General features: G+C 33.7%; 1 protein-coding gene and 1 pseudogene across 1 annotated transcript in view; one reads left to right on the forward strand and one right to left on the reverse strand.

The window, feature by feature from the left end:
• The window catches only part of METTL25 (methyltransferase like 25), a 108,124-nt gene extending 80,510 nt beyond the window's left edge, over positions 1-27,614 (forward strand). Inside the window, 4 exon segments of the mRNA XM_038558562.1 lie at positions 12,191-12,284; positions 25,030-25,104; positions 25,661-25,732; positions 27,374-27,614. Coding sequence (XP_038414490.1) covers positions 12,191-12,284; positions 25,030-25,104; positions 25,661-25,732; positions 27,374-27,466 — 334 coding nt within the window. The 3' untranslated portion in view covers positions 27,467-27,614.
• LOC119869297 lies at positions 16,730-17,551 on the reverse strand (annotated as a pseudogene).
• Positions 27,615-27,631: the final 17 nt, after the last annotated feature.

Consider the following 27,631-nt stretch of genomic DNA (forward strand, 5'->3'; position numbering starts at 1 on the left):
TTTCTATATGAGATGATGGGTGTTAGCTGAGCCTATGTGATAATCCTTTCATAATATATGGAAATCAAACCATCATGCCATATACCTTAAACTTGTATTCTAGTTATTTTCTAATAAAACTAGGGGGGAAAAAAGATAAATTCTGTGTTTATGTGGGTACTTGAATGTTACCATTTATCTTACGAAATTAGCTTATTCAGATTTGAAGTGAATCCTGTTCTAAGACACTTAGAAAAAACAGGCCACTGTATGTTGTTGAGGTCAAAATTAAATATTAAAGTACTTGTTAATGCAAAAAAAGAAAACAAAAACAAATAATCTCACAACAAAGTTTACACGACAAATACCTAGGAAAAGAGAATCAGGCAAACTAGCACAAGATCTCAGGACCTAAGGAACAAATTAGTGGGAGTTCCCTGGGTTTTCTTTTTGCCTTAAAAACTTTGTATTGGAGCTGAATTAAACTGCAATCCAGAAATGCTATTTGGTACATTAAAAAAAAAAAAAAAAAAAAAGACCCAATAAAACACCTTCTTTCTCTAGCCAAAGGACCAGGAAAGAGGGAGGCACAGGAAAACCCTTTGACAAACCTACCATATTGCAGCCAAAACCCAAATCCTCACCCCCCACCATGCCAGCAAAGGATAAGTGGAGAGCCTAGACTTCCATCCTTGCCAGCCTATAAGAAATTTCCTAAACAGCACTTGTGAAGGGGTGTCAAAGAAAGCCAAGTAGGAAACTTAGGATTTTCTCCCACCAAGTGGTAACAAGCACCCCACCACTACTGCCACAGTGTCAGAGACTATGTGGGAATTTGGACTTCCTGTCCACCCAGCAGTAAAAAGGTTACACTCTCTCCCCACCAGTGTGGCATCAGAGAAGACCTGGTAGAAAGTCAGAATTTTCATCATTGCCCAGGAGTTACAAGTCCACCCCTACCACAGCATCAGTAGAGACAATGTGAGAAGCTGGAAGTCCTAGCACTAACAAGGTGTCAACAGAGGCTGCTTTTCTTCATACAAAGCTTGTGTATGAATGTTTATGACAGCTTTACTTGTAGCCTCTCAACTTAAAACAACCCAGATGCCCTCCAACAGGTAGTTAAACAGTGCTAATCCATTTCATGGAATACTACCCAGCAATAAAAAGGAATAAGCTATTGATACAATAACCTGGATAAAACTACAAAAATTATGCTGAGTGAAAAAAAAGTCTCAAGAGGTATATACTGTACAATTCTATTTACATGACTTTTTTAAAGATTTTATTTATTTATTCATGAGAGACAGAGAGAGGCAGAGACACAGGGAGAGGGAGAAGCAGGCCCCATGCAGGGAGTCCGATGAAGGACTCGATCCCAGGTCTCTGGGATCACACCCCGGGCTGAAGGCGGCACTAAACTGCTGAGCCACTCAGGGTGCCCTTACATGACATTCTTGAAGTAACAAAATTATAGAAATGGAGAAGAGGTTAGTTGTTTCTGGGGGAGAAAGTGAGATGGAAGAGAATTAGGTGTGCCTATATAGAACACCAACATGAGTGATCCTTGTAGTGATAGAAATATTCTCTAACTTCACTGCATCAATATCAGTACCCTGGTTGTGATACTGTATTATTATTTTCTAAGATGTTACATTATGAAACATTTTAGGAAACTAGATAAAGGGAATAACAGTCTCTGAATTGTTTCCTACAATTGCATGTGAATCTACAATTATCATAAAATAAAAATTTTTGTTAAAAAATGTATTTAAAATGTATGTTGGACAAAATATTTTGTCAAAGAACCAAAATATAAACAAATAATCCAAGTGAAAATCCTCCAACTGAAAAATGAAATAATTGAAATGAAGAAATCAGTAGGTAATATTAATAGCGGTGTAGACACAGCTGAAGAAAGAATTAGTAAACTGGAAGACAGGTCAGAAGAAAACCCACAATGAAGCATGAAGAAACAGAAAGATGGAGAATACAAAAGAAAGACTAAGAGCTATGAAAAATACAGTGAATAGGCTTCACATACTTGTTAGTTGCAATTTGAAAAAAAAGGAGAGAGCAATTAGAGCAGTAGCAATATTAAGAATTTTCCAATATTGGAAAAAAAAAAAAGACATGAGTCCAAGAAATAAGAAGTACACAAACCCCACAGAGAAGTGAAGAGAGAAATTACAGAGAAATGCAGTTAAACAATGAGATACCACTATGCACCTATTAGAATACCAAAATCCGGAACACTGACAACACTAAATGCTAGCAGGGATATGGAACAATAAGAACTTGCATTCAGGGCAGCCCTGGTGGCGCAGCGGTTTAGTGCCGCCTGCAGCCTGGGGTGTGATCCTGGAGCCCCTGAATCGAGTCCCCACGTCAGGCATCCTGTATGGAGCCTGCTTCTCCCTCTGCCTGTGTCTCCGCCTCTCTCTGTCTCTATGAATAAATAAAATCTTAAAAAAAAAAAAAAAAGAACTTGCATTCTCTGCTGGTGGGAATGCAAAATGAGACAGCCAATTTGGAAGAGTTTGGTAGTTTATTATAAAACTAAACCTACTCTTACTATATGATCCAGCAATCATGCTTGATGGTATTTACCCAAATGTATTGAAAAGTTCTGTCTATACAAAACCTACACACTGATGTTAATAGCAGTTTTATTCATAATTTCCCAAATTTGGATGTAACCAAGATATCTTTCAGTAGGAAAATGGATAAATTAACTGTGGTACATTTATTCAGTGTAACATTATTCAAAGTTTAAAAAAAAAAGCTATGAAGTCATGAAAAGACATGGAAGAAACTTAAATATATATTGCTAAGTGAAAGAAGCCAATCTTAAAATCCTTTATAATTCCAATCATATGACATTCTGGAAAAGGCAAAACTACAGGGAGAATAAAAATATCAGGGCTTGGGGTGGGGTGAAGGATGAACAAGTGAAGCATAGAGGATTTTTAAGGCAAGAAACTACTCTGGGTGATTCCATGATGGTGTATATGTGTCATTACACATTTGTCAAAACCTGTAGAATGTACAACACCAAGAGTACACTCTTAACTGTGGACTTTGGGTGATAATGATGTGTCAGTGTAGGTTCATCAATTGCTACAAATCTACCAATCTGGTGTAAGATGATAGTGGGGGAGGCTATGTATGTGTAGGAGAGGGGGCATACAGGAAATCTCTCAATCTTCTTTTCAGTTTTGCTGTGAGCCTAAAACTGCTCTAAAAAAAATAATAAAGTCCTAAAGTAATAGGAAGAGTAAATATGAGCTAATCTAAAAATAGTGTAAAACTATGAAAGCAAAATTTTGTGTAATTTAAAATACAGAGAGAATTAAACAGTAAAATGTATAAAATGTTCTAATTCCTTTGAGTTGTTCTTGAAAAAGTTATCATTTTCTTTGGACTTTGTATAAGTTAGTGGTGTATGTTAAAAACTTTATGGTTTGTGGACACAAAAAGAATGGTAAGAGAATGTAGAACTAGCAAAATAATTCTAATAGGGAGAAAACAATATATTCACTTGGTCTAGAAGAAGAATAAGAAGGCACCTAAAAAGACAGAGACATATGCTTTTATCATTGATAGATCAGTGACTAGTGTTAAGAAATGTACAGGAGATTAGGCACTTATTCTTGGACAAGGTACATGGTGCATGTTTCCATAAAAATTCTGGCTGTCATCAACCTAGAAATGGTGTCATTCTGAATATACCCAGAACTCAAAACTAAATGGCCTCATACCCAATTGGACTGAAAGAAGCTGTTTGACTGAATAGTAATAACAGAGGCATTTAGTGCAGTCTCAAAATCTGTGAGATGCGCTGAAAAATATAGTTGAAGACTATACACTAGAGAGGAGGACTATGATAACATTGATTTGGGATCTCTGAACTTTCTTACATTTATTATTGCATCTATTAAACTGTCTTATGCTACAGTAATCTAGTCCATTCTTAAATGCCAGTTGACTGGATAAGCATATTGATGAATGTACTTAATAAGAAGAGGGAAAAAATAAACCTTTAAATGTTAGGACAAAAGTCCTCAAAAACAGCAAGAAAAGTAACTAAGAGACTCGGTCTCTGCTAACTTGAGATGGTGAGAAATCAGGAGGAAAAAAACCTGGTGGAGCAATCTAGAAAGGTATTATGGGGGTACCTGACCAGGTACCAGAGTTAAGGGTTAACCAACATGATAATTTAGTATTGGGACAGCTAAGTTCTTGTACCACTGAGGCCATTCTTAAAAACTGATACGCTTTTGGAACATAGGAGCCTTTTTTTGAATGTTACTAGTTGAGAAGGAACTCTTAAATAAATGGACAAATATGATATGTTCATGGATAAAAAGATTTAATATTGTAAAAAATACCAGCTCTTCACAAAGTGATTGCTGGATTGTTGCACTTCAGTACATTTAATGAATATCTCTAAAGTGTATTAGTGTTTGTATTATGGAATTTGTAAGTTGTTTCAAAATATACATGAGAAAGCTACATTATTAGCAAGTAAAGCCAAGACATTACTGAAGAAGAAAAACAAAGTTGAGAGACTTGTCTCACCAAATAACAGCATTTTTTTTAAACTATAATGATTCAGATGATTGTCATATTGGCTAGTGGAACTAATAGTGCAGAACAAACCTTTTGTCATACGGGTTTTGATCATTAGAGAAAAGAGGGAGTAGTCATTAAATAGTGCTAGAACAATACTTATACAGCTATACAATGTATTGGTTTCCATTGATGCTGTAACATATTACTACAAATTTAGTGGATTAAAACCACATAAATTTACTATCTAGCCCGCTGGAGGTCAGAAGCCCAAAATGGGTTTCACTATGCGATAATCAGATATCTTCAGGACTTCATTTCTTGTGGGGACTCCAAGGGATAATCCATTTCCTTACCTTTGACAACTTTTAGAGGCACCCTATATATTCTGGCTCTAGCTCATAGTTCATTCCTCAGTCTTCAAATCCTGCAGCATAGGATCTTTAAATCTTTCTGTAATTCTGATATCCTTTCTATTTCCCTCTTCCACTTTAAAGGATCCCTGAAATTATCTTGGTTCACTTGGATAATCCAGGATTCTCAATTTTAAAGTCAGCAGATTATAAAATTTAATTAATTTGCAATATTCATTTCTCTTTCCATGTAATATAATATATGCAGAGATTCTGAGATTAGAATGTGGACATCTTCGGTGGACCATTATTCTGTTCACTACACACAAAAAAATTAAATGAATCTGAACCCCTACTTTACAACACAAAAGTCAATTCATAATGGATTAAAAACTTAACTATGTAAGGCAATAGTACAGTACTTTCAGAAGATAGTGTTGAAGAATAGTTTTATGACCTAGAGATAGGGGAAGGATTTCTCAAACCAAATATAAACCTGAAAATCTTAAAAGATTGAAAATTCAATCACATTATTGTTTTTTTAAAGATTTTATTTATTTGAGAGAGAGCGCACAAAGTAAGGAAGGAGGAAAGGCAATGGGAGAGGGATAAGTGGACTCCTCTCCTCAGTTCCTCAGACTCCCCTCTCCCGGGCTCAATTCCAGGACCCTGGAATTATGACCTGAGCTGAAAGCAGATGCCTAACTGATGAGCCTCCCAGGCACCTCTCAATCACATTAATATTAAGATCTTCTGTTTTCAGAAGATGCCTTAGAATAAGTGACCAGTATAGAAACTAATTGCAAGTCCTAGAACTGGAAGAAGATTAATAGCCAAAATACACAAGAAATTTCTACAAATTTGTGGAAAAATTAACCTCTGTTAAAGAAAAATAGTGAAAAGACTGGACAGGTAGGTTCACAAAGTGACACTCAATGCACATAGGATCAGGTGCTCAATCTTAATTAGTCATCAGGATAATGTAAAATGAAACCACAATAGATATAAGTGGTTAAAAGCTTGCCTAAAATCATACAGCCTGAAAAACTCGGATTAGGACTAAATTCATGGTCCTTAAGTATTTACACTATCCCGTGCTTCTTTTTAATTTACATTTTTTGGAGTATTTTTAATATTTGCATTGCACAGATCTTTTTATTAGCATTGTAAATCAAGGTTAACTTGATTGGAATCTCTATCCAGTAAGGGTACTAACGTCAACCACATTAACAAAATGAAATGTAAAATTCATATGATTGTCTCAATAGATGCAGAAAAAACATTTGACAAAATTAAACATCGATTTTTGATAAAAACTTTCAACAAAGTAGATATAGAGGAAATGGACCTCAATGTAATAAAGGCCATATATGACAAGCTCACATCTAATATTCATACTCAATAGTGAAAAGCATAAAGCTTTTCTTCTAAGAGCAGGAATAAGACAAGAATGCCTGCTCTCACACTTTTATTCAATATAGTATTAGAATTCCTAGCCAGAGAAGTAAGGCAAGAAAAAATAAATAAAAGGCACCTAAATTTGAAAGGAAGAAGTAAGTAAAACTCACTATTTACAGATGACATGATTTTATAGAGAAACCCTAAAGACTCCACCAAAAAACTGTTAGAACTAATAAATGAATTCAGGAAAGTTGCAGAATATAAAATCAATGTACAAAAGATCGTTAAGGTTTTATACACTAATGACAAACTGTCAGAGAAAATAAGAAAATGATCCCATTTGCAGCTGCATCAAGATGTATAACTAAGAATAAATTTAACCACGAAGGTAAAAGACCTGTACACTGAAGACTGTAAAATAATGATGAAAGAAATTGAAGAATATACAAATAAATGGGAAGATATTCCATACCCATAGATTGGAACAGTTAATACTGTAAAAATGACATACTACCAAAAGCAATCTCTATAAAAATTCCAGTGGAAATTTTCACAGAAATAAAAAATAATCCTAAAATTTGTATGAAATGGTAGTTAAAGCCATCTTGAGAAAGAAGAAGAAAGCTGGAGGCATCATGCTCCCTGATTTCAACTGTATTATGAAGCTATAACAATCAAAATAAAGCTATAATAAAACAGCATGATGTTGTTGGCTTAAAAACAGGCACGTAAAAACAATTGACCTGAATAAAGAGCCCATGAATAGACCTATGCATATATGGCCAATTAATTTATGACAAAGGCAACAGGAATATATAACAAGGAAGAGATGGTCTCTTTAATAAACCTGGACAGCTACATGCAAAAGAATGAAACTAGACTACTATCTTAAACCATACACAAAAATTAACTCAAAAATGGAATAAAGTCTTAAATGTAAACCTGAAACCACAAAACTCTTAGAAGAAGATACAGGCAATTAAACTCCTTGACATTGATTTTGGCAGTGAATTTTTGGATCTGATTCCAAAAGCAAAATAAACAAGTGAGACTATATGAAACTAAAAAGCTTCTGCACAGCAAAAGAAATGATCAACATGGGACACCTGGATGGCTCAGTGGTTGAGCGTCTGCTTTTGCCTCAGGGCATGATCCTGAGGTCCTGGGATTGATCGAGTGCTGCATTGGGCTCCCCATGGGGAGGCTGCTTCTCCCTCTGTCTATGTCTCTGTGTCTCTCTCTGTGTCTCTCCTGAATAAATAAATAAATCTCTAAAAAAAAAAAAAAAAAAGAAAGAAAGTAAGAAAGAAAGAAAGAAAGAAAGAAAGAAAGAAAGAAAGAAAGAAAGAAAGAAAGAAAGAAAGAAAAAGAAATCAACAAAATGAAAGGGCAACCTACTGAATGTTTGCAAATCGTATGTCCAGTAAGGGGTTAATATCCAAAATATGTAAAAACTCCTACAGCTCAACAGCAAAAATACAAACAATCCAATTAAAACATGGGGTAGAAGACCTCAGTGGACATTTTTCCAATATTCAAAGAAGACGTACAGATGGCCAACAGGCATATGAAAGGATGTGGAACATCACTAGTCATTAGGGAAATGCAAATCAAAGCCACTGTGAGATATCACCTCGCACCTGTTACAGTGAGTGCTACCAAAAAGACAGGAGTTAGTAAGTGTTGATGAGGATGTGGGAAAGCGGGAACTCTGTGCACTGTTGGTGGAAATGTAAGTTGGTGCAACCACTGTGGAAAACGGTATGGAGATTCCTCAGAAAATTAAAAATAGAACTACCATATGATCCAACAATTTTATCTCTGGGCGTTTATCTGAAGAAAATGAAATCATTAATTTGAAAAGACACCTGCAACCTTGTATTCATTGTGGCATGATTTACAATAGCCAATACATGGAAACAACCTAAGTGACCACTGATAGATGAATGAAAGAAACACAGATACAATAGAATACTACTCAGCCATATCAAAGAACATGTATGGACCTTGAGGGCATCATTATAGTAAATGAAGTAAGTCACATAGAGAAAACAAATATCATGATTTTACTTATATGTGGAATATTAAAAAAGCAAAACAACACAAAGCAAAATGAAAAACCAAGTTTGCAGATACACAGAACACATTGGTGGTTGCCAGAGAAGAGGAGGGTAGGGAGTGGCCAAAATGAGTAAAGAGGGTCAAAAGATACAAGCTTTCAGTTATAAAATAAGTAAATCATGGGGATATAATATACAGCATGATGACGTTTGTCAATACTATACTGAATATTTGAAAGTTGTTAAGAGAGTACATCTTAAAAGTTATCATCACCAGAAAAAAAAAATGTTTTTGTGACTACATATGGTGCATTTTAACTAGACTTGATCATTTCACAGTGTATACAAAAATCAAGTCGTTGTGTTGTATACCTGAAAGTAATATAATATTATATGTCAATTATACCTCAACTTTTTTGGGAAAAAAAGGATTAATACTTAAGATGGAAAATAAGATTATCTACTTATTTCTTTCTCATTTTTATTATTTTCTTGTTAACTAAAATAATGTACAAGTGATACACACTTTTAGAATATCTGAAACATTATTTTAAAATTTAAGTGTAATTGTTTATAGCCTAAAATTAGGAAGTAAACTTTTTCATGGACTTAATTGTAGCATTTTACTCTATTAATTTTAGTTATGATTGAACATTTAACATTTATATTCGAACTCAGTAATTTATAGAAAATTTTCCTTTTATAATTAGTACTTATCTGGAAAGTTTCCAAGGAGAATAAAATGTCAAAGAAAATTTTATGATATAAAAATTTATTCAAACACTTAGGGAACAGGGGAAACAGATACACTTTACTCACAGTTATTCTCTCTCATAATGAGTATGGTATACAGCAGTACAATAAATAATTTTTGATATCTATAATTATGTATTACCTAGTTTTTTATTGTGATTTTGCCATAATGAAATAGAAAAGTTATAAACCAGATCACAAAAACTGGCTCAAAAAATGAAAACTAATTACTTAATCCATAATATGTGACCATCGAAGTTAGGAAGCCTGTGTCTTTTAAATTTAAGAGTAGTTGGAAGATTTTTGGAGTTCCCTTAACCAGTCACTATTTTCAGCGAAATTTTATGTTGTGGATCTCAAGTCTTTCAATATGTATTAGCATAAAAAAAGCATAAAAGAATTAATTTTATAAGTATTTTGTAGTGATGGAGAAACTGGATTTTGTCACTTTCTGTCCTGCATATGTTTGTTTTCATTTATTTGGTGTACATCTACTTCACATTTTCCTAAAATTTACTGCACTAATCTTAACTCTTTGGAGAATGCTACATGTAAATCATGTTCTTGGAATTGTATTTTCAGAAAAGCATGTGGGTGGTGTTGGATTCACTTGAGTAGAATTTTAATTAGATCTACTGCATTCACTTTTATTAAAAGAAAGAATACCAATTCCTTTTTTAGCATGCTGACCATGCTTTATTCTGACAGAGGGCCCCCTTTTAATTTGTTCTTGAAGTTCCATCATTTATCTTTTAGAAATAGTCATGTCACTTTTCTAACTTCAAAATGTTTGATAATTCCTCTTTATACTCAAAAGATAAAATATCCTTATACCATTCAAGGCCATTTCTGATCTGTCATTAAGATCCTTTGCAACCTAATCAATTACCCTGTTTTTCACCCTCTGCACCTCAGGTAGCTTGCACACTGTCTTGGCACACTGGATTATTTATTGTTTCCCGTGCGATTAATTTTATATCTGGTATGCTTCCTTGGAGCTCCTCCTTCTACGTGGAATATCCTCTCCGTTTCTGCCACCCTTTCCTTCCACAGCTTCTGGCAATTAAAATCTAGGCACTTTTTAAAATCCAGTTTAGAAAACATCTCTGTGATCTTTTTCTTTTCTCCTTCTCACCCTCTACTCTACTCTTGTCTCATAGGACTTAATCTTTGTGATTTACTGCTCTAATCAAACCTGATAGTACAATTAGTTGTTTGTGTCTTCTCCTCTCCCACCTAGTAGAGTTCCTCGATGGCCAGTGTTCAGTGTTATTTAATGAAACGATGTACCATAGTGCTTAAGAGCATAGTTTCTGAAAATCCTTTTGGGACCCCGTATTCCCCTTCAACTATCTTTTTATCTGTTCTGTTTTTTACTAGAAAACTCCTTGAAAATGCTGCCAATTTCTTTCCCTTTTTCTCTTGAATTCCATTACTCCATCAAACCACCCTTTCAGGGGCACTAATGACCCATGTTTCTAAATCCCATGGTATATTCTCAACTATCTTACTTGGCCTGCCTTCAGTATTTCACACAATTTGCCTCTCAAGTGAAAGTCCTTTTTCTCTCATATTGTAAGCAAAGTCTTTCACAAAATACTTTTTTCCCGTTCTCGTCTCTTTTGGCTTATTTTGCTGATTCTGTTTCTTTCAAAACTAATTGTTGGAGTGCTTTTTAAAAAAAAATCTATACTTACTACCTGGGTGATCTCATGACTTTAAATACCATCTGTATGCTGATAGATCCCAAACTGTAGCCCAGTTAGTAACAATTTTATTCTTCCTGTTGCTTGGGCTAGAAATCTTGGAGACAACATTGACGTCTCTCTTTCTCACACTGCCTAGATACAGTCCAACGATTTTGTAGTCTCTACCATCAGAACATATCTCAAATTCTATCACTTCTCACCATCCTCAGGGTTATTACCCTGGTCTAAACCTCTCCTCTAGATTATTGTAATAACTGTCTAATTGGTCTTACTGCTTCTATTTTCACCACCTATAGTAGATAAGATGTATATATCTATTATGTCTGTTATGCAGAAGATACATATGTGTAGGATCTGAGAATTATGTAAAAACTTAGATATAATTTCTGTTTCCTGGAACCTATTCCTATTCAAACAACTATTATTTCAAAGCAGTGATGAAATAAATGGGTGGAAGAAGGATATAGGCTATAGAAATTCATAATTAGAAAGGAATGTTGCTAGTCATGGTGCCAAAAAATATATAATTTGAGCTTGTTCATATAGGATGGCTTCTAGTTTGAGCTAGAGAGTGGAGAACTTTATAATCCATTTGGAAGTGATTGAATGAGCAAAGGCACCAAGAAGTAAATGTGGAGAATAGTCTGAAACAATGAATAGAGGAAACTGAATTCTGGATTATAGTGGGAAAGTAGTGCTTAACCATTAAGTGAGCACTTAATTGTTTTTGATAACTTGAAATTGGTGAAGTTTTTTTCCTCTTTTTATATTTTACCTCAGTTGCAATCAAAATTGTATGATGTGATAGTCTAGCATTTCATTATTTAAATTCAAAACCACCTCATGATATTTTGTTTAAACTGTGCTGAAAATCTGCAGGGCATAAATGAGATCAAGTCAGACCCAACTCAGCATATGGTGCTTTAATGGCTGGCACTGAAGGAGTTCTCTTTGCATAGCTGTTGAATTATCGCCACCATTAGCAGGTGTTGCAGTGAAATATGCACTGTAATGTTGCCAGTAAAATTAAATGTGATTTGCAGCATAATGGAAACTTTACAAAGACCTATAGATCCCTTTAAAAAAATTTTTTTAATATTGTTAATTTACAAGTTCTTTCTCATAGTATTATCTTCATAATATTGTTTTCTACTGCTGTATGTTGAAGGAATACTCAGAAGCAGATCTTAAACACTTCAAATGTATAACTTAAAAGTGTTTACAAAAATATTACTACATTTTTGTCAAATCTGAAGCGTGTGCCATATACACAGAAGGTATTTAAAAGTATTTCATGATTGAATTTAATGCCATCTATAATTTAAATCGGAAAAATTAAAAAGTGATTCGCTTTTTTTTGCAGTGATCGGCACGTTGGTAAAATTTATTCCAAATCCTCTTCCTTTCTGGACTATGTCCGAAAGTCTCTTAAGAAGCTTGGATTAGATGAGTCCAAGGTCAGTGTATATTTGTTATTTTTATGGAAGAAAAACAAATTCTATGGTGTAATGAATTGAGATGATACAAAATAATTTACCTTCTATTTTTCAAATGTGAAAACATGTAATATATAGTAGAAAAATATCTAATTCTATTGAGACCATACCTCCATTATCTTTATTCCAAGTTCACCTTTCCTGTCAATGTGAGTGGTTTGCTAGCATACATCTCTAGACAGTTTCCTCTTTTAAGTTTATTCAGGTATCATGTACCAGTTCTGAAATCAAAACAGTTAAAAAGCAAGATAATAGAACAAATGGGGATTATAAGTAAAGCAAGAGCAGTGAGACAATAAACTCCATTTAAAGACTGTATAACTTAAGTTATACAGTCAAATTAAAAACTTAAATTCAAAAAGTTCTAACACTGAGAAAAAAATTATCAATTCAGAGATACTAGAATATTAAATTGAACTTGGATCACTCTGGTATTTGGGTGTTTTTTTGTTTGTTGTTTTGGAGGTGGCGTTTTTTTTGTTTTGTTTTGTTTTGTTTTTGTTTTTGGGGAAGGGGAGGCAGGAGGAGAGGGATAGAGAGAATCTTAACAGGCTCCATGCCCAGAGTAGACCCCCACATGACGCTCCATCTCATAACACTGGGATTATGACCTGAACCAAAATCAAGAGTCAGACACTTATCTGACTGAGCCACCCAGGTGCCCCACTCTGGTATTTTGAATTGATTATAAATTGAAATAAAGAATAAAATAGTTGGTTTTAGAGGAATGAAATGGATTTCTTGAAAAAGTAACACAGGTATAATTATTGTATCAAAGCTAGAGGGTATTATTTATGGTACCAGTTGTTCATTTATTCCCCAGGTGCTTTATTATTTAAAGCTATTAGACTGTTATTAATCAGGTTTATTCTGTATAAAATGGCTATTCAAAAGTATTTCTAACTCTCATGATTTGAGATTAAATGAAGTAATGTACATAAAATACCTAGCACTTTTTTACATAGTAAGTAGAAAGAAAATAATATTAGTTCCTGTAGTTTTCATATATAGTTTTTATTGTTTATTATAGATATTATATATTATGATATTATATTAATGTTATGGCTAATAATATTATATTTTATGTGTGGTTTTTATTATTCTGATTTTTATATATGTGCTATCAGTAATAACATGACTGATATGACTCTTGTCAGTATTTTTATTTAGTCACCAAATGAAGATCCTTCTAGTCTTCATAAATGAATGAGAATAGACAACTTTTATCCTAGTTATTTTATTTCTAGGTTTTTAAAAAAACATTTTAACTAAATCAGACTGGCTTTCCTTGCAATCAGTCTCATTTAGTGGATATCTTTATTCCATATCTCAATTTCATGTCTTGCAGTAATGTCAAGAATGTCTGGCATTATTTTACAGATAAAGAGCTAGGTATTTACTTAAACTAAAAATATATTATCCTTTGCCAAAATCTAAACAGCAGAAACCCAGAAAAACAATGTTACTTACCCTTCCTGTTAGCTTTCTCTTCCCAGGTTTGTTTTTAATAGTAACCGTAGTAAATGTCCTTTATTATGTTATTATATTATTGATAGGAATTTTTTTTTTTTTTGAGAGAGAGAGAGAGAGAGAGCACAAGCATCTGCTACTGAGGAGAAGGCCAGATAGAGAGAGGAGAGAGAGAATTTGGAGCAGAGTCCACACTGAATGTGGAACCTGATGCAGGGCTTGATCTCATGACCCTGAGATTATGACCCAAGCCAAAATCAAGAGTCAGGTGCTTAACCAACTGAACCACCCAGCCACCCCAATAGGAATATTAATAATAGCTAATAGTTACTAAGCACTTGCTGTGTGGTAGTTATTATGCTAAGAATATCACATCTTCTCATTTACTTTTCATAAAAACTCTTATGGTAAATACTATCCTTATTCCAGTGTAATGATCTAGGAAGAGAGGTGTTGAAAAAGACAAGTCATTTTCCCAGGGTCAGAGAGAGCTACCAAGTAGAAGTGGAACATGAGCACAGATTCAGCTAACATCAAAACCTCAACTGTTAACCATCATTATACTGAGAAGTGAAATGAAATAGAAAAGAAAAACAGACTAATGTAGATATGTATCACCATGTAAAATCAGTCTTAAATTATTCCTTGTACTAGTTAATACAGGCAATAATAGTGTCCTACTGATTTTCTCATAATAATATTTAAGCTCATTAAGAACAAGTATGTCAGACAAAATGAATAAAAAGACAAAAAGGAACAGAAACCCAAACTGGAAGACTTTTGGGGTGAAACGTACAGAACAACATAACATAAATATTTAAAAGGATGTACTGATGAAAGGAAGGAAATAGATGTGTACCTGTTTTGGGAGTAGGGGGTTTATTTTAATTTTAAACAAGAGGAATTGAAGAATTTTTTTCTGCCAGATCGGAGTGGTTAGAGCATAAACCAATGTTATGTTTTCAATCCAATACAAATTCCTATTATTTTTCTCCCACATCATGAAATATCACTGCTCAAATTAAAGTTTTAACAAGCTCAATAAAAGGAGATTTGTGTATGGTTTCACTTAATTTCATTTTATTTTATTTTTTAAAGATTTTATTTATTTATGAGAGACACAGAGAGAGGCAGCGACATAGGCAGAGGGGGGAAGCAGGCTCCCTGTGGGAACTCTGATGTGGGACTCGATCCCAGGACCCTGGGATCAATCACTGAGCCACCTAGGCACCCCTGTATGGTTTCATTTTAAAAATGGAATTAATTTTCACATGAGATTCTAGGCACTGAAAAGTATCAAAACCATCTAAGTTTAAAATGTTAAATATACCACAATACTTAAAAGATCTTTGACTAAATTTGTGATCATTTATTGTTAAGCTTATATAATTGGAAGTGTGGTTAATGTGTTGATGGGTTTCTAATCTTTTAAAGCACATCTTCATATTCAAAACTATGTTAAGTAAAGTGTCTAGAAAATCTCTTAATGTGCTCTGGATGTATTTTTAGTTACAAGGAATCATGTTAAATATATGGGAGTAAACAGAAAAATATTCCCAAATTATCATTCCAAAAGGGGACCAGAGCTCCATGTACTAGATATATAAGTGGCTTATACACAGCTTAAAAGCTTAGTCCATAATTCCTATTGTCAGTTGTAAAAGACAGCATTGGACATTTTCTCTTAGAGCAGGATTTGGCAGCACTGTTGACATTTGGGTAAGTCTTTGTTGTCGGGGGCTGCCCTGTTCATTGAAGGATGTTTAGCAACATCCCTGATCTCTATCCTCTAAATGTCAGCAGTAACACCCTAGTAGTATAAAAAAATTATTAATTAAAAAAGAAGTCTCCAGACATTGCCAAAAATTCCCTGTGGTGCAGTGTTCCCACTCTCCACCCCCAGTGAGGTCACTGTCTTCAAACATTTGTCATCTTAGTGATTCAATTTGCAATCATCTAACATTTCCATTATAAACTCCATATATTTTTTTAAATGCCACTTTATATATTACACCAAGAAACATGGAGAAAGAAAGTGGGGAAGAAGCAATGATTCCATTCTTCTGTTTTGAAGACTTTTTATCAAAACAATCCCCTCCTTAATCTTTCGTGTTTGCGTAGCTCTAACTACTTATAGACAATATTGTTTCAGTCCAATATAAAGTATGTCTATTTAAGCAGTGTTTAGATTCTGAAACAATAAATTGTGGCAGTACATCAACCACCTTGTATCAGGAGCTATCATGTTTATAATGAATGAATTTCTTAGAATGAAACATTTCAGTAAAATTCTTGTAATGTTCAGCTACTTTTTTGTAAAACGTTTAATAGCACCTGAAAAATGTCTAAAATATTAACATCCTAATGATTAGCTTTACCTAAATGTTAAAAAAAAAAAAAAAAGATTAGGTATTTTCAAACTATATCTTCTGTCCCAAACTTTGATATCTCACCAATTTCAGAAAACCTCAAAATTGTCTTTAAGTTTTCAGGATTTCTTCATGGTCCATAGCATTTTGCCTTCTTTTGTCAGTTGATAATTACTTTTCTGCTTTTCTGTCTCTTTCTCCTAGCTTATAATGCATGCACACAAATGCACAATTGCAAACATGCTCATATCCTTCAGATTTTAAAAGCATCAGACCTGGTCTTATTTGCTAGACAAAGAATGAGCTGGAGTATTTGTTTTTAAGAAGAGGGAAAGAAAAGCTTATTTTCTAGAACTTGTGTATTATACACATAGAATGAATACTCAAATAATTGAAGTTAATTTCAGATATTAAGTAAAATAAGACCATAAAACTGGTGATTTGTTGGGGATTCTGTAGTGTTGAATAGAGTTGAAAACTACTAAGCTAAAAACCTTAATGGAAGTAAGGGATAATATATTTATTTTTTAATGGATCAGTTATTTAGTAAAGTTCTTTGTAAGAAATTTAGAACATCATTTTGTGAGGATAAACTCCATTTTGTGAGAGAAAACCGAGTGGAGATCACCCTGAAGCTGAGGAACAGCTTTGATTTTTGGCAGAATTGGCGAGTCTACAGCTTTCTGATCAACCTTGCACTGCTGTGTGGTCTCATGTTTCTCCTTCTCATTGCCTTCCTCATGTCTGGGTTTACACAGCTTCTTCTTGAAGTAAGCATCAGTGAGATCTTTTGGGATTTTCATCCTGCTGATCTCAATTTTGGTGGAGGTGGCAGTGACAAATTTCTGTGTGTTCTACACAGAGGAACTCAGTTAAGACCAGAGATCTCGTCACAAGTAGCAAGCCACTGCTCATTTGCTACAGGAAAACCACCCTCTTGCGTCTGTGTTGCCCAGTGAGGATGATCAAAATGGTCCCAGGAATGATGCTAGCTCACAATTTTCTCAATGCTTCCTGATAGGTTTTTTGCTATGGCTCATTAGTTTTCACAGCACATCTTCAGTTGGATAATACCTAGGCGTTTTGCAAAGTTTAACCACTCCGGTACTACCATTCTTATTACCACCAGCTGGTTTTGTGACAGTACCAAGAGCCTTCTCCTTCTTTTTCTTCTCAACCCAGGAGTTAGTTTTGAATACTTCCTCTTGTTTATGGCCTTCTGGGAATCAGGAATATCTGCCAGTTCCTCTAGCTACGACAGGATTTCAGCTGTAATGGGACTTTGCCTTTAGTGCTTTAGCCTTGAGGTTACCATTCTTATTTCTTAATCTTGCCACTAGGATCAGCCTTCTTGGTTTCAGGTTTCTTCTTAGTTTTTTTACCCACCATCTTGCAAAATAGGAAAGAGCAGTAAAGGATAATTTAGAAAAATACTCTTAGATGTTTCCAAAAGGGAACAGTGAAAGGAAAACTTTTGAGAGCAAAGCCATTTGGTTATTCATCAACAAACACCTATTTTGAAAAATCTCCCATGTGTCAAGAACAGTATAAACTCTGGGGCTACAGAGATAATTAAGAGATAACCCATTTAAATAGAAAACAAGTAATTATACCATGAATCTACAATAATAGACACATATATAAAGTAGGATGAAAGCATAGAGAAAGGAGTGACTCACTCTGCCTGTGAAGATTTCACAAAGGATATGTGAAGGATATATAGGGGTTCACTAAGCAGACAAGGTGACAAGGTAGGGTGTACAACATAGCAATTCAGCTTCTTTATATGTTATGCTGTGCTCCCCACAAGTATAGCTACCGTCTGTGACTGTACAACACTATCATGATACCACAGAGTACATCCCTCATGTTGTGCCTTTTATTCCACTGACTTCATGCCATAACTGGAAGCTTATATCTCCCACTTCCCTTTACGCATTTTGCCCATCTCTTATCCCCTTCCCCTCTGGAAACCTTCAGTTTGTTCTCTGTATTTTATAGGTCTGATTCTGCTTTTTGTTTATTCATCTTTTTTTAGATTCCACATATGAGTAAAATCACCATGGTATTTTTCTTAGTCTAACTTATTTCATTTAGTATAATACCCTCAGGATCTATCTATGTTGTCATAAATCTTTATATCAAATCACATCATTAAAGAACTATATTGTCCTATTTACAACCCTTTGCCTACAGTAGTTCACCCCTCTAGTGATGTATTATCAGAATTATGATTAAATTGTTTGCTGTGGTATGGTTTAAGAAGGAAGATACATGGTCATTTGATTTCAAGAAATAATGACTTACTCAGGTTTTCTAAATAATTCATGAGAGGCTATTCCAGGAATACATATACTTATAAGAAAAACTGAGATCTCTTGACTTCACAAAAACCAAGAAAGAGATGTACGGCCTAGTCTCCTCAGAATGTATTTTGTTAATGAGAGCTCTGAACTCACAGCTATCTCACTCTTCATTCTAGATAATATTTCTCTCCAGATTTTTGCTTATTGATAAATTGTTTATTCATGACTCAGCTCCCCACCTGCAACAAACATTGTACATCACTTCCCTTCACTGAACAGCACCTCTGACCCAGAAAAAGAGGACCTAATTAATTCATTTGATTTCTTTCACAGCTGTTTGGATAGAATTTTTATAAACAAATACCCTAAATCCAATAAGGTGAGAGAGAAAAGGGGAAACTGTAACTGCAGGAAGATTTTTACATAAGTGGCAACCCAAGACTGTTTCCCTAAATAGGGATTGGGCAGAAACACACTAAAATGGGGCTTAGGTTTTAGAGGCATTCAGAATGTTAATGTATTTGGTATGAGGATATTTTTGGACATTCAATAAAGACAATATTTCAAAACTTTTTCATATCATCTAGGTTCTGTTATATAACAATCTACATAATAATTTGATTTTTCATGATAGGACGATTTCCTTCAAAGAACACTCAGCTTATTTCTTTTTTCCTTAGCTATCCGGAGGGTCAAATATTTATTTATGCTTGATTCCAGCAACTGTCCTTAGCTAGGTGATTTTGGCATCATATTTTTCTCCTTTGAAAGTATACTTTTGAGACTTCATCCTTTCTTTAATGGCCCTACTGTTGATAGGTTTTTATGCTTCATATTATAAACCACCTCACATTACCCTTAAAAATGAGCATACTGTTAATAATAAAGTTTCCTGTAATTTGTGATTGTATGGATTTGTAGCAATTACATTTGGGAAAAGAACAAAACAAGAGTTAACAATTACACTTCTTTAAATTGAGATCAAAAACGTTATGTCAAAACATTATATGGTCTCATTCATTTGGGGAATATAAAAAATAGTGAAAGAGAATGAAAGGGAAAGGAGAAAAAATGAGTGGGAAATATCAGAAAGAGAGACAGAACATGAGAGACTCCTAACTCTGGGAAACGAACTAGGGGTGGTGGAAGGGGAGGTGGGCCGGGGGTGGAGGTGACTGGGTGACGGGCACTGAGGTGGGCACTGAATGGGATGAGCACTGGGTGTTATTCTATATGTTAGTAAATTGAACACCAATAAAAAATAAATTTATAAAAAAAAACGTTATGTCAATATTATATGCAAAACCATTTGGCATGGCAAAAAACCATGCCAAATAACATTTTAATAACAAGCGTAAAAAAGTAAAGGGACATTTCCATTATAGAGAACATTCTTACATGATATAAGACTAACTCTATTTAAGAATAGTGACATTGCCTATAAAAATTATCTTTTTTCACCCAGCTAACCACAGAGAAGCCTTAGGTACAGAAATGTCTCCCTGACCATGAATAGCTCTAGGAAGTAGCGGAAGATGTGATATAATCACTGAAAGAATAGGAAAATGTATTATGCCATTTGTTTGTTTATTTATGGAAGAAAAAGAGCTACTTAATTATCTTAGTTCTTAATGATGCTTTTAATATAGAAGGAAACATTGGTTTTAATGTTAGGTTATTTTAGATTATTAGAATTATTGACATGTATAAAATGTACAAATGACTTAATTCAAATGAAAGAATATATAATAATTACATAATATATCAATAATTTTTAGAATAACTATGAGCTGAACTTATTAATTCATATGTAAAATCTCTTCATATAGTAGAAAATTCAAATTTTATTTCTATTACCTAGTTATTGAACATGTATATATTAGACAATATGGAAAGAACTTTATGTACTACATTTTGCCTTATTTTTATGAAAATTTATTTTATTGTCCATAAATTTTAAGCTTGTGAATATTAGTTACTTACATAATTATATCATTTATAAAAGTAAGAATCAAACTAAGTCACCTTTGTATTATATACTCCAGAAGATTCAGTGACAATAATCTTTTGAGTAATAGTATGGATGACTTTCTTTGTTAATCTAAGACTATTAGACTATAAGCCTCATTGCCACGGGCTTTGTCTTCCCAGCTCCCTGTGTAGATCAACTAATAGGCCTCATCTCTACATCCTCCTACCTTAGCTCTTAAGCCAATTATGACCAGTCAAGGGTATGTCAGCAGCCTCAGGCTCATCATTTAATGATGAGAACTGAGTCAATTACCAACGCATCTTTGATCGTGTATGATGTGGGAGGATCTCTAAACAACTATGTATCTCTCATCCAGCTTACTTTCTATGAAATTGCAGTACCGTTCAAGTTTGTTACCTGGGGCCCCTTATATAGATCTTTAAAAAGACAACTTTAACAAAGGAAGGGAGGGAGAAATCTCCCATGGAGAGGAATTTCAGATTATTTAGATACTCCACCCTCAAGGAGATGAAGTATTACTCCTCACTCCCTAAATGTAGGCTATATGTAGTGACTTCTTCACAAACTGTACAGTATGAAAAGTGGATAAAAGAACTTTAGAGGGAAAAACTTGACAAACACCATCTTAGCCAGCTAGTCAATGTCAACATCAATGATAAGTTATATTAACAGATACCCCTGATAGGTCAAGAACATGGCACTCTATTTCTGTGGTCTTCCTCTCAAAAACCCTTTGCCTCAGAGTATTTATGAGGAAAACATCTGCAAATCCAAGTGAAGGAATATTCTACAAAATGTCTGACAAGTATTGCTTAAAACTCTCAAGGTCATTAAAAACAGGACAGTCAGAAACTGTCACAACCAGTAGGACTAAATGATGTGATATCCTGGATAGAATTGTGGAACTAAAAAGACATTAGGTAAAAACTAATGAATTCTGAATAAAATACGGACTTTAGCTAACAATAGTGTATCAATATTGACGTCATTAATTATAACAAATAACCACATTGTAAGGTGTTAATAATAGGAGAAATGTGGTATAGGGTATATGGGAACTCTCAATGTTATCTTAAAATTTCCATAAATTTAAAACTTTTAAAATATGTTTATTTCAAAAAAAAAAGAACCAATATAAGAAATGATACTGTTGATAGAACCAATGCTTTGTGGCCGACTTTGCCAAAAGCTTGTTTATATCATCTTAATACTAAGGATAATCTTATGAAATGAGTACTGTTAAACTCATTTTATGGGCAAGGAAATTGAAACATAGGTTAAGTGGATTTCTTAGGGCCAAAATCTAGGAAATTGTGGAGGAAGAACTCCAATCCAGACTAACTCTAGACTACATGCTTCTTTTTGTCATATTTATATAACCTATTAGCAGACATTGAGCACAAGAAGAATGCTTATTTAGCATTTTTCCAAAACTAGCAGTCATCAGGCAAATAAGGAAGAATAAGGAGAAAATCCATGCTTGCCAAGAAACAAAATAAATGTACTTCTAAAGGAAACTGAAGAATTGAGGTTTGAAATAAAGGCAGAAGAAATTCAAGGAACGATGAATCTTACTGAAGCATTAACAATGAGATGCTTGTATTCAGAACTTTGACTCTTGAAACTTTTGCAGACAGGATGAAGTTGGTCAAGCATATGAAATGTGTTGCATAGTAAGACATACATTGTCTAACACACAAGTTGTATTGGAGTTAAAATATCTGTCAAAAAATTACAAAAAAGTGGAGAAAAAAATCTGAAGCACCTGAACATGAACATGACTGCTTGTTTACTGCCTCTCACCCCAGATTCCATTTAGGATTGGATATCTCCATGAGCCCAAAACACAGCCCTCTGAGCTAGGGCTCTGTTACACAACTTAACTCATATTAGTCTCTTTTTCTGGAGCAGGGAGAAATGGAGTTCATTATCAGTACTCTCAACTGCCATTCAATGTGCAATTCAATTTATAATTTTCTATGCACGTTCTTGCCTGAGTATGATCTACACCAGGCAGTGACTCAATTCTGATGCCTTCCCTTATCTATAGAATATTGGTTCTGCCTATGTGCTCCCTGACTTTAACGTTCAATAGTGTCATCTATAAAATGAGACTGTGAATATATGTATGTTACAGATTGCTGTTAGGATTAAATGAGATAATGTCTTTTTAAATTCTCCACATAATCTCTGTGATCTAATGCAGTGAAGCTAGTAGTTGAGTGTTTCATTGCAAAAACTGAGTAAGAGGCACCTGGGTGGTTCAGTTGGTTAAATATCCTGCTTCAGCTTAGTTCATGATCTCAGGGTCCTGGGATCGAGCCCCACATTGGGCTCTCTGCTCAGCGGCTTCTTCTTCTCCCTATTTGATCTCTTTCACTCTCACTGTCTCTCAAATAAATATGTAAATCATATTTAAAAATTGATCAAAATGTAATCATATCTTAAACATTGAATTTTTCACTTAAAAACATATTAATATACTTGTACTCACCAAACTTTTGGTGTAAATACAAGGCCATTTGTTGTGGTGGTCTTTTGCACACAGCCTTGCATCGTAGTATCACTCTTTGGAGTTCTCTTAATTTTTTGCATCAGGCATACTTCTAACGCAGTCTATAGTATCCAGCTTTGATTCACTTAAACAACAGACTTCCATTATTTTTTAAATGGAAGAGTTAAGATGATGTTCTTACCTTTTTTCTTTAGGATCACAGAAAAGCAACAAATAGAAACCAAAACACTGGGGAATCCCTGGGTGGCTCAGTGGTTTGGCACTTGCCTTTGACCCAGGGCGCGATCCTGGAGTCCGGGATCGAGTCCTGCGTCAGGCTCCCGGCATGGAGCCTGCTTCTCCCTCCTCCTGTGTCTCTGCCCCTCTCTCTCTCTCTCTCTCTCTCTCTCTCATTCATAGATAAATAAATAAATAAATAATAAATAACCAAAACACAAACTCCTTCTTTGACTAAATTGGAAAATGTGTTAAATCCCAAACCATATACATTATGAAGCAGAATGAAGGTAAAGATGGATGCAGAAAGATACCGAGAGAAAATTCCCAGGGTTACAGATCACCAACAAAACCAACAGAACACAGTTCTCTAAGTTGGAATATCATGAGGAGCCAAATCTACCATTCCTAGTTTGGAACAAATGCAACTGATGACCAGGGTAATGCTTCTCAGATTGGCATAAAAGAAACAAAATATTGGAGAACCCCTGGAATCAAACTGAAAAACCATGTTTATAGGAAGCAGTGTAGTGGTAAAGTAGGATTGAAAAAAGATTATGAATTCTGACTTGTATTCTTCTCAGATGGCAGGAGAAGAAGTAAAGACTAAATAAAGGCTATGATTCAAACACACACACAATTTTGTAAGATGAGAATTTTTGCTGGCTTGAGGTTCAGGCCTGGATCCAATCCAGTATACGCTACTGCAAAAAATTGTGTCAGGAGGTACTCATTTGATTCAAAGATGGGCAGAATTTTAAAAAGGATTGGGAAAGGAGGTATAGTCGGCTTGTGTTCTGTACCAAGGGGGAAATCTTTTCAGGAAGGCTTCACTAGAAGTTGAATGAGACAAAAACCTTACTTTTTCACTGTTACCTCTTTGTACTTTTTAAATTCAAAAGAAATTTTGTGCAGTATAAAAAAGAATAAGGGCTTTGAAAAAATAATAAATTCATTTAGACATTTGCAAAAAAAAATCTGAATATAAATCCTTTCAGCCTTTTTTTTTTTTTTTTTTTTTTTTTTTTTACTCTTTTTATCCAGTCTTCCATTGGTTTTGACCACATGTAATTTGATAGCAATTTCTTCTGATGGCTTTCCTTTATCAGGCCTTTCACAAAGGCATCCATTTTACAGAAACAACTTCTACTTTTGCATTAATACTTCATTAGTTGTGTAATATTTATTTATATCATTACAATGATGTAACTGCCATAGCAAGCTGAGAAACAAATACAGTTGACTCAGCAAACATAAAGTTAGCTGGTGTGAACAGAAGCATATGTGTTCTAAAAAGTGGCCTGCAAAGCACACGGGTTCAGTGCACTATATAGGCAGCCCATGTTTTTGAGAAAAATCAGAAAGTAGTGCTTGCTGATGGATTTGTTCAGTGGATGTTAGAGGAAACTATGTTAAGTATGAACATGTGTCCTTATTGTGTTCTTGTTGCTTTTGAAAATTGTTCTCCAGAATATATAGTTTAGATATATGATTATAAGTCTTAATTTTACTCAAAAAATATTAATTGAATTCCTACTATATACCTCAAGCATAGAAACAAGTGAAAGTAGGTATTTCATTTACTTGCTGAAGTCAAACAATATTAATAAGATGCTACTGCTGGTTTTATTGATGATATGCTAAATAAACTAGGTGCAGAAGATACTAACAAAAGAACTTAGTTGCATTGACTTGCTTCATGCATATCTTTAGAGTTCTTCAGACATTGAAGTTGTTTTAACTTGTTATATTGATTTTACTTTAGGGTATGTTTGATAAGGAAAAGCTTTTTTTTAACTGTTGTTAAACTTTTTGTTTTTGTTATTTTATCTTGAAGCTGCCAGAAAAAGTTATAATGGACTACTACGAGAAGTATAAGCCTAGAATGAACGAGCTGGAAGCTTTTAATATGGTAAATCTCAGAATTAAACATATTAAATTGGGTATGTTGCTAGGGTTCTGTTAAATTTTATTGTGGGACCAACCAATCTATGTTGTTTTTCTCTTACTGCAGAAAAATCCTTTTGGATCATTTCCTATTTCAAAACTATATTAGGTGTCAGTAATGTAATAAAGAGAACACATGGTAGATTTCTCTTAAAGTGTATCATAAACGTACAGAAAGAAATTTCAGAGTTCTTTGAACACATATTGGTCTCAATGCAGTTATTTCACAAGCATTCCTTTTAATGAATTTCACTCTTAGTACCTTTGAAAGGTCTCTATCACATATGTGTGACTGCCTTTGGATTCTAACTCAAAGTCATTCAAAGGACATTCTTTTCCTATTATCATTAAAGAAAAACTTTTGATCTCTGCAGTATTCATTTTCTGAAGATGTACAATTGGTACTGGAGATTTGGCCTTATATAAATTTCTGTAGATACATTTTCTTAAACATAAGTGTTAACCTAGTCTTTTTTTTTTTTTTTTTAAGTTCTATCATTCTATTTTATTCTTTCTTTTAGTTGAAAGTTGTTCTGGCTCCTTGTATAGAGACATTGATTCTTCTAGATCGACTTTGCTACCTGAAGGAGCAGGTAAATTATGTTATTTAAAATATATATAACAAGTATCTTCATTATCCAGTAAATGGATCTGCTTATATCTAGGATAAGTTTCTTATTACATTTACCAAGTTTAAATATTCATTCTATCTTCTTTTAAATGTAAACATATGTACAACAGATGTTTTCAGCAAAGCTGCTATAATAAAAGTTTATATTCTTTTAATTGTATGGTAATTACTATACAGTAGGCAGTAAACACAGCCGTCGTATATGATATATTGTATAGCTAAAATTAATAAAGGCCAGACATTAAAGTATATGTGTGTTTCATTTTATAAGAATTTACCTTTTATGTCACTGTTGGATTTTGGACATATGCATTCTGCAGTATAAAAATTACTTACTGATCAGTGAAAATTCCTTTTGTTTTTTTTTCACAGTCTTGTTTTATCTATGTTGATTGCCCCCCAAAATTGTTTTCTTGGTTATCTTTAGGGAAAATGTTTTTTTTGCAGATTTTACTCTGAGCTGTGGTCAAAAGAGTTATGTGAAGTGTTTAAATTAAACCCATATATGGGTTAGGCCTTATGTTTCTACCATGATGCCTTTATTTTAACAATTTTGTTTTATCAGAGGGGGTAATTTTACTTCTCTTTTCAACAGACTATTTGGAACAGGTGGATTTTAATAAAAGTTTGCTTTTGTACTAATTTGTATTTTTAAGGAAAACGGGAATTTTTAAATATTTGAATACTTGTGTACTTTCTTAAGCTATCAGTCATCTCAGAATCACTGGAAATCTTAGGTTTCCAAGTTTATAGGTGACAGAATCAGGCATGTTTTACTAGGTACTCGCTGTTTCCCTTTTCAAAACAATTTCCATTGACCTAAATAAAATAAGTAAATGATATAAATAAATAAATTGACCTACATTCCTGAGTTAGTATATCTATAGGACACTATAATCTGACCCTTGTTTCCTGATCAGTATTTAAGACCCTTGATATTTACTTAATAGATTGGTAATGAAGTGACAGAAATCTTACAAATATTAATTTGTTAATACTTTAGTTTGTTAATACTTTAAATATTGTTTAAATAGTATCATTTTAAATAATATTTTTATAAGGGTAACATTTAGAGAATTTTAAATGAAGAATATAAAAAATTTTAAATAACAATAATTCCATCTTTCAGCATTATTTTAAATGTTTGGTATATTTTCTAGTGCCTTTCTCTAATATATGTATGCTGCACATATATGTATGAGTACATTATGTCTACTTTAATTAAAATTGGAATCAAATGAGAAGTACAGTTTTTCATCTAATTTCATTTATTTTATTCAGAATTTTCTCATCTCATTAGATATATTACAAAAGCTGAATAATCTTCCATCATGTAATAATTTAAGTAATATCCAGTTGTTTTTGACCACTTTTCACAGTTACAACAAAGAGTAACCTTATAGTTCATTATGTATGTGTGTCTTTATTTCTGAACCGTAATTTCCTGTAGGTGAAATTGTAAGTGTTCATTTCATTCAACAAAGAATAATTTTCTTTTATGTTGTTTATTTTTTGTGTTGTTATTTTACAATATATAGTCTGACTCATCTCATTCTTCTCTTCAACAAGTTGCTATATATTTAAATCACTTATCAATTTGCAGGAAGATACTGCATGGGCTGCACTTGTGAAGTTGTTTGATCCTGTGAAATCTCCCAGATGTTATGCTATTATTGCCCTGAAGAAGCAGCAATGATTTCAGTTGAAGCAAGGTATTAGATGTATCTGTTTGTGGAACCTATTGCTAATTTTGCTCATCTAAACATTTGTATTTGTTATGTAAATATTTGAAAAACGTTGCTCTATATTTTAAATAAACAATAAAATTATAGCTAACAACAGAATACCACAGTCAATTTTT

Source organism: Canis lupus, chromosome 15, assembly GCF_011100685.1.
Source record: "Canis lupus familiaris isolate Mischka breed German Shepherd chromosome 15, alternate assembly UU_Cfam_GSD_1.0, whole genome shotgun sequence".
NCBI classification, from domain to species: Eukaryota; Metazoa; Chordata; class Mammalia; order Carnivora; family Canidae; genus Canis; species Canis lupus.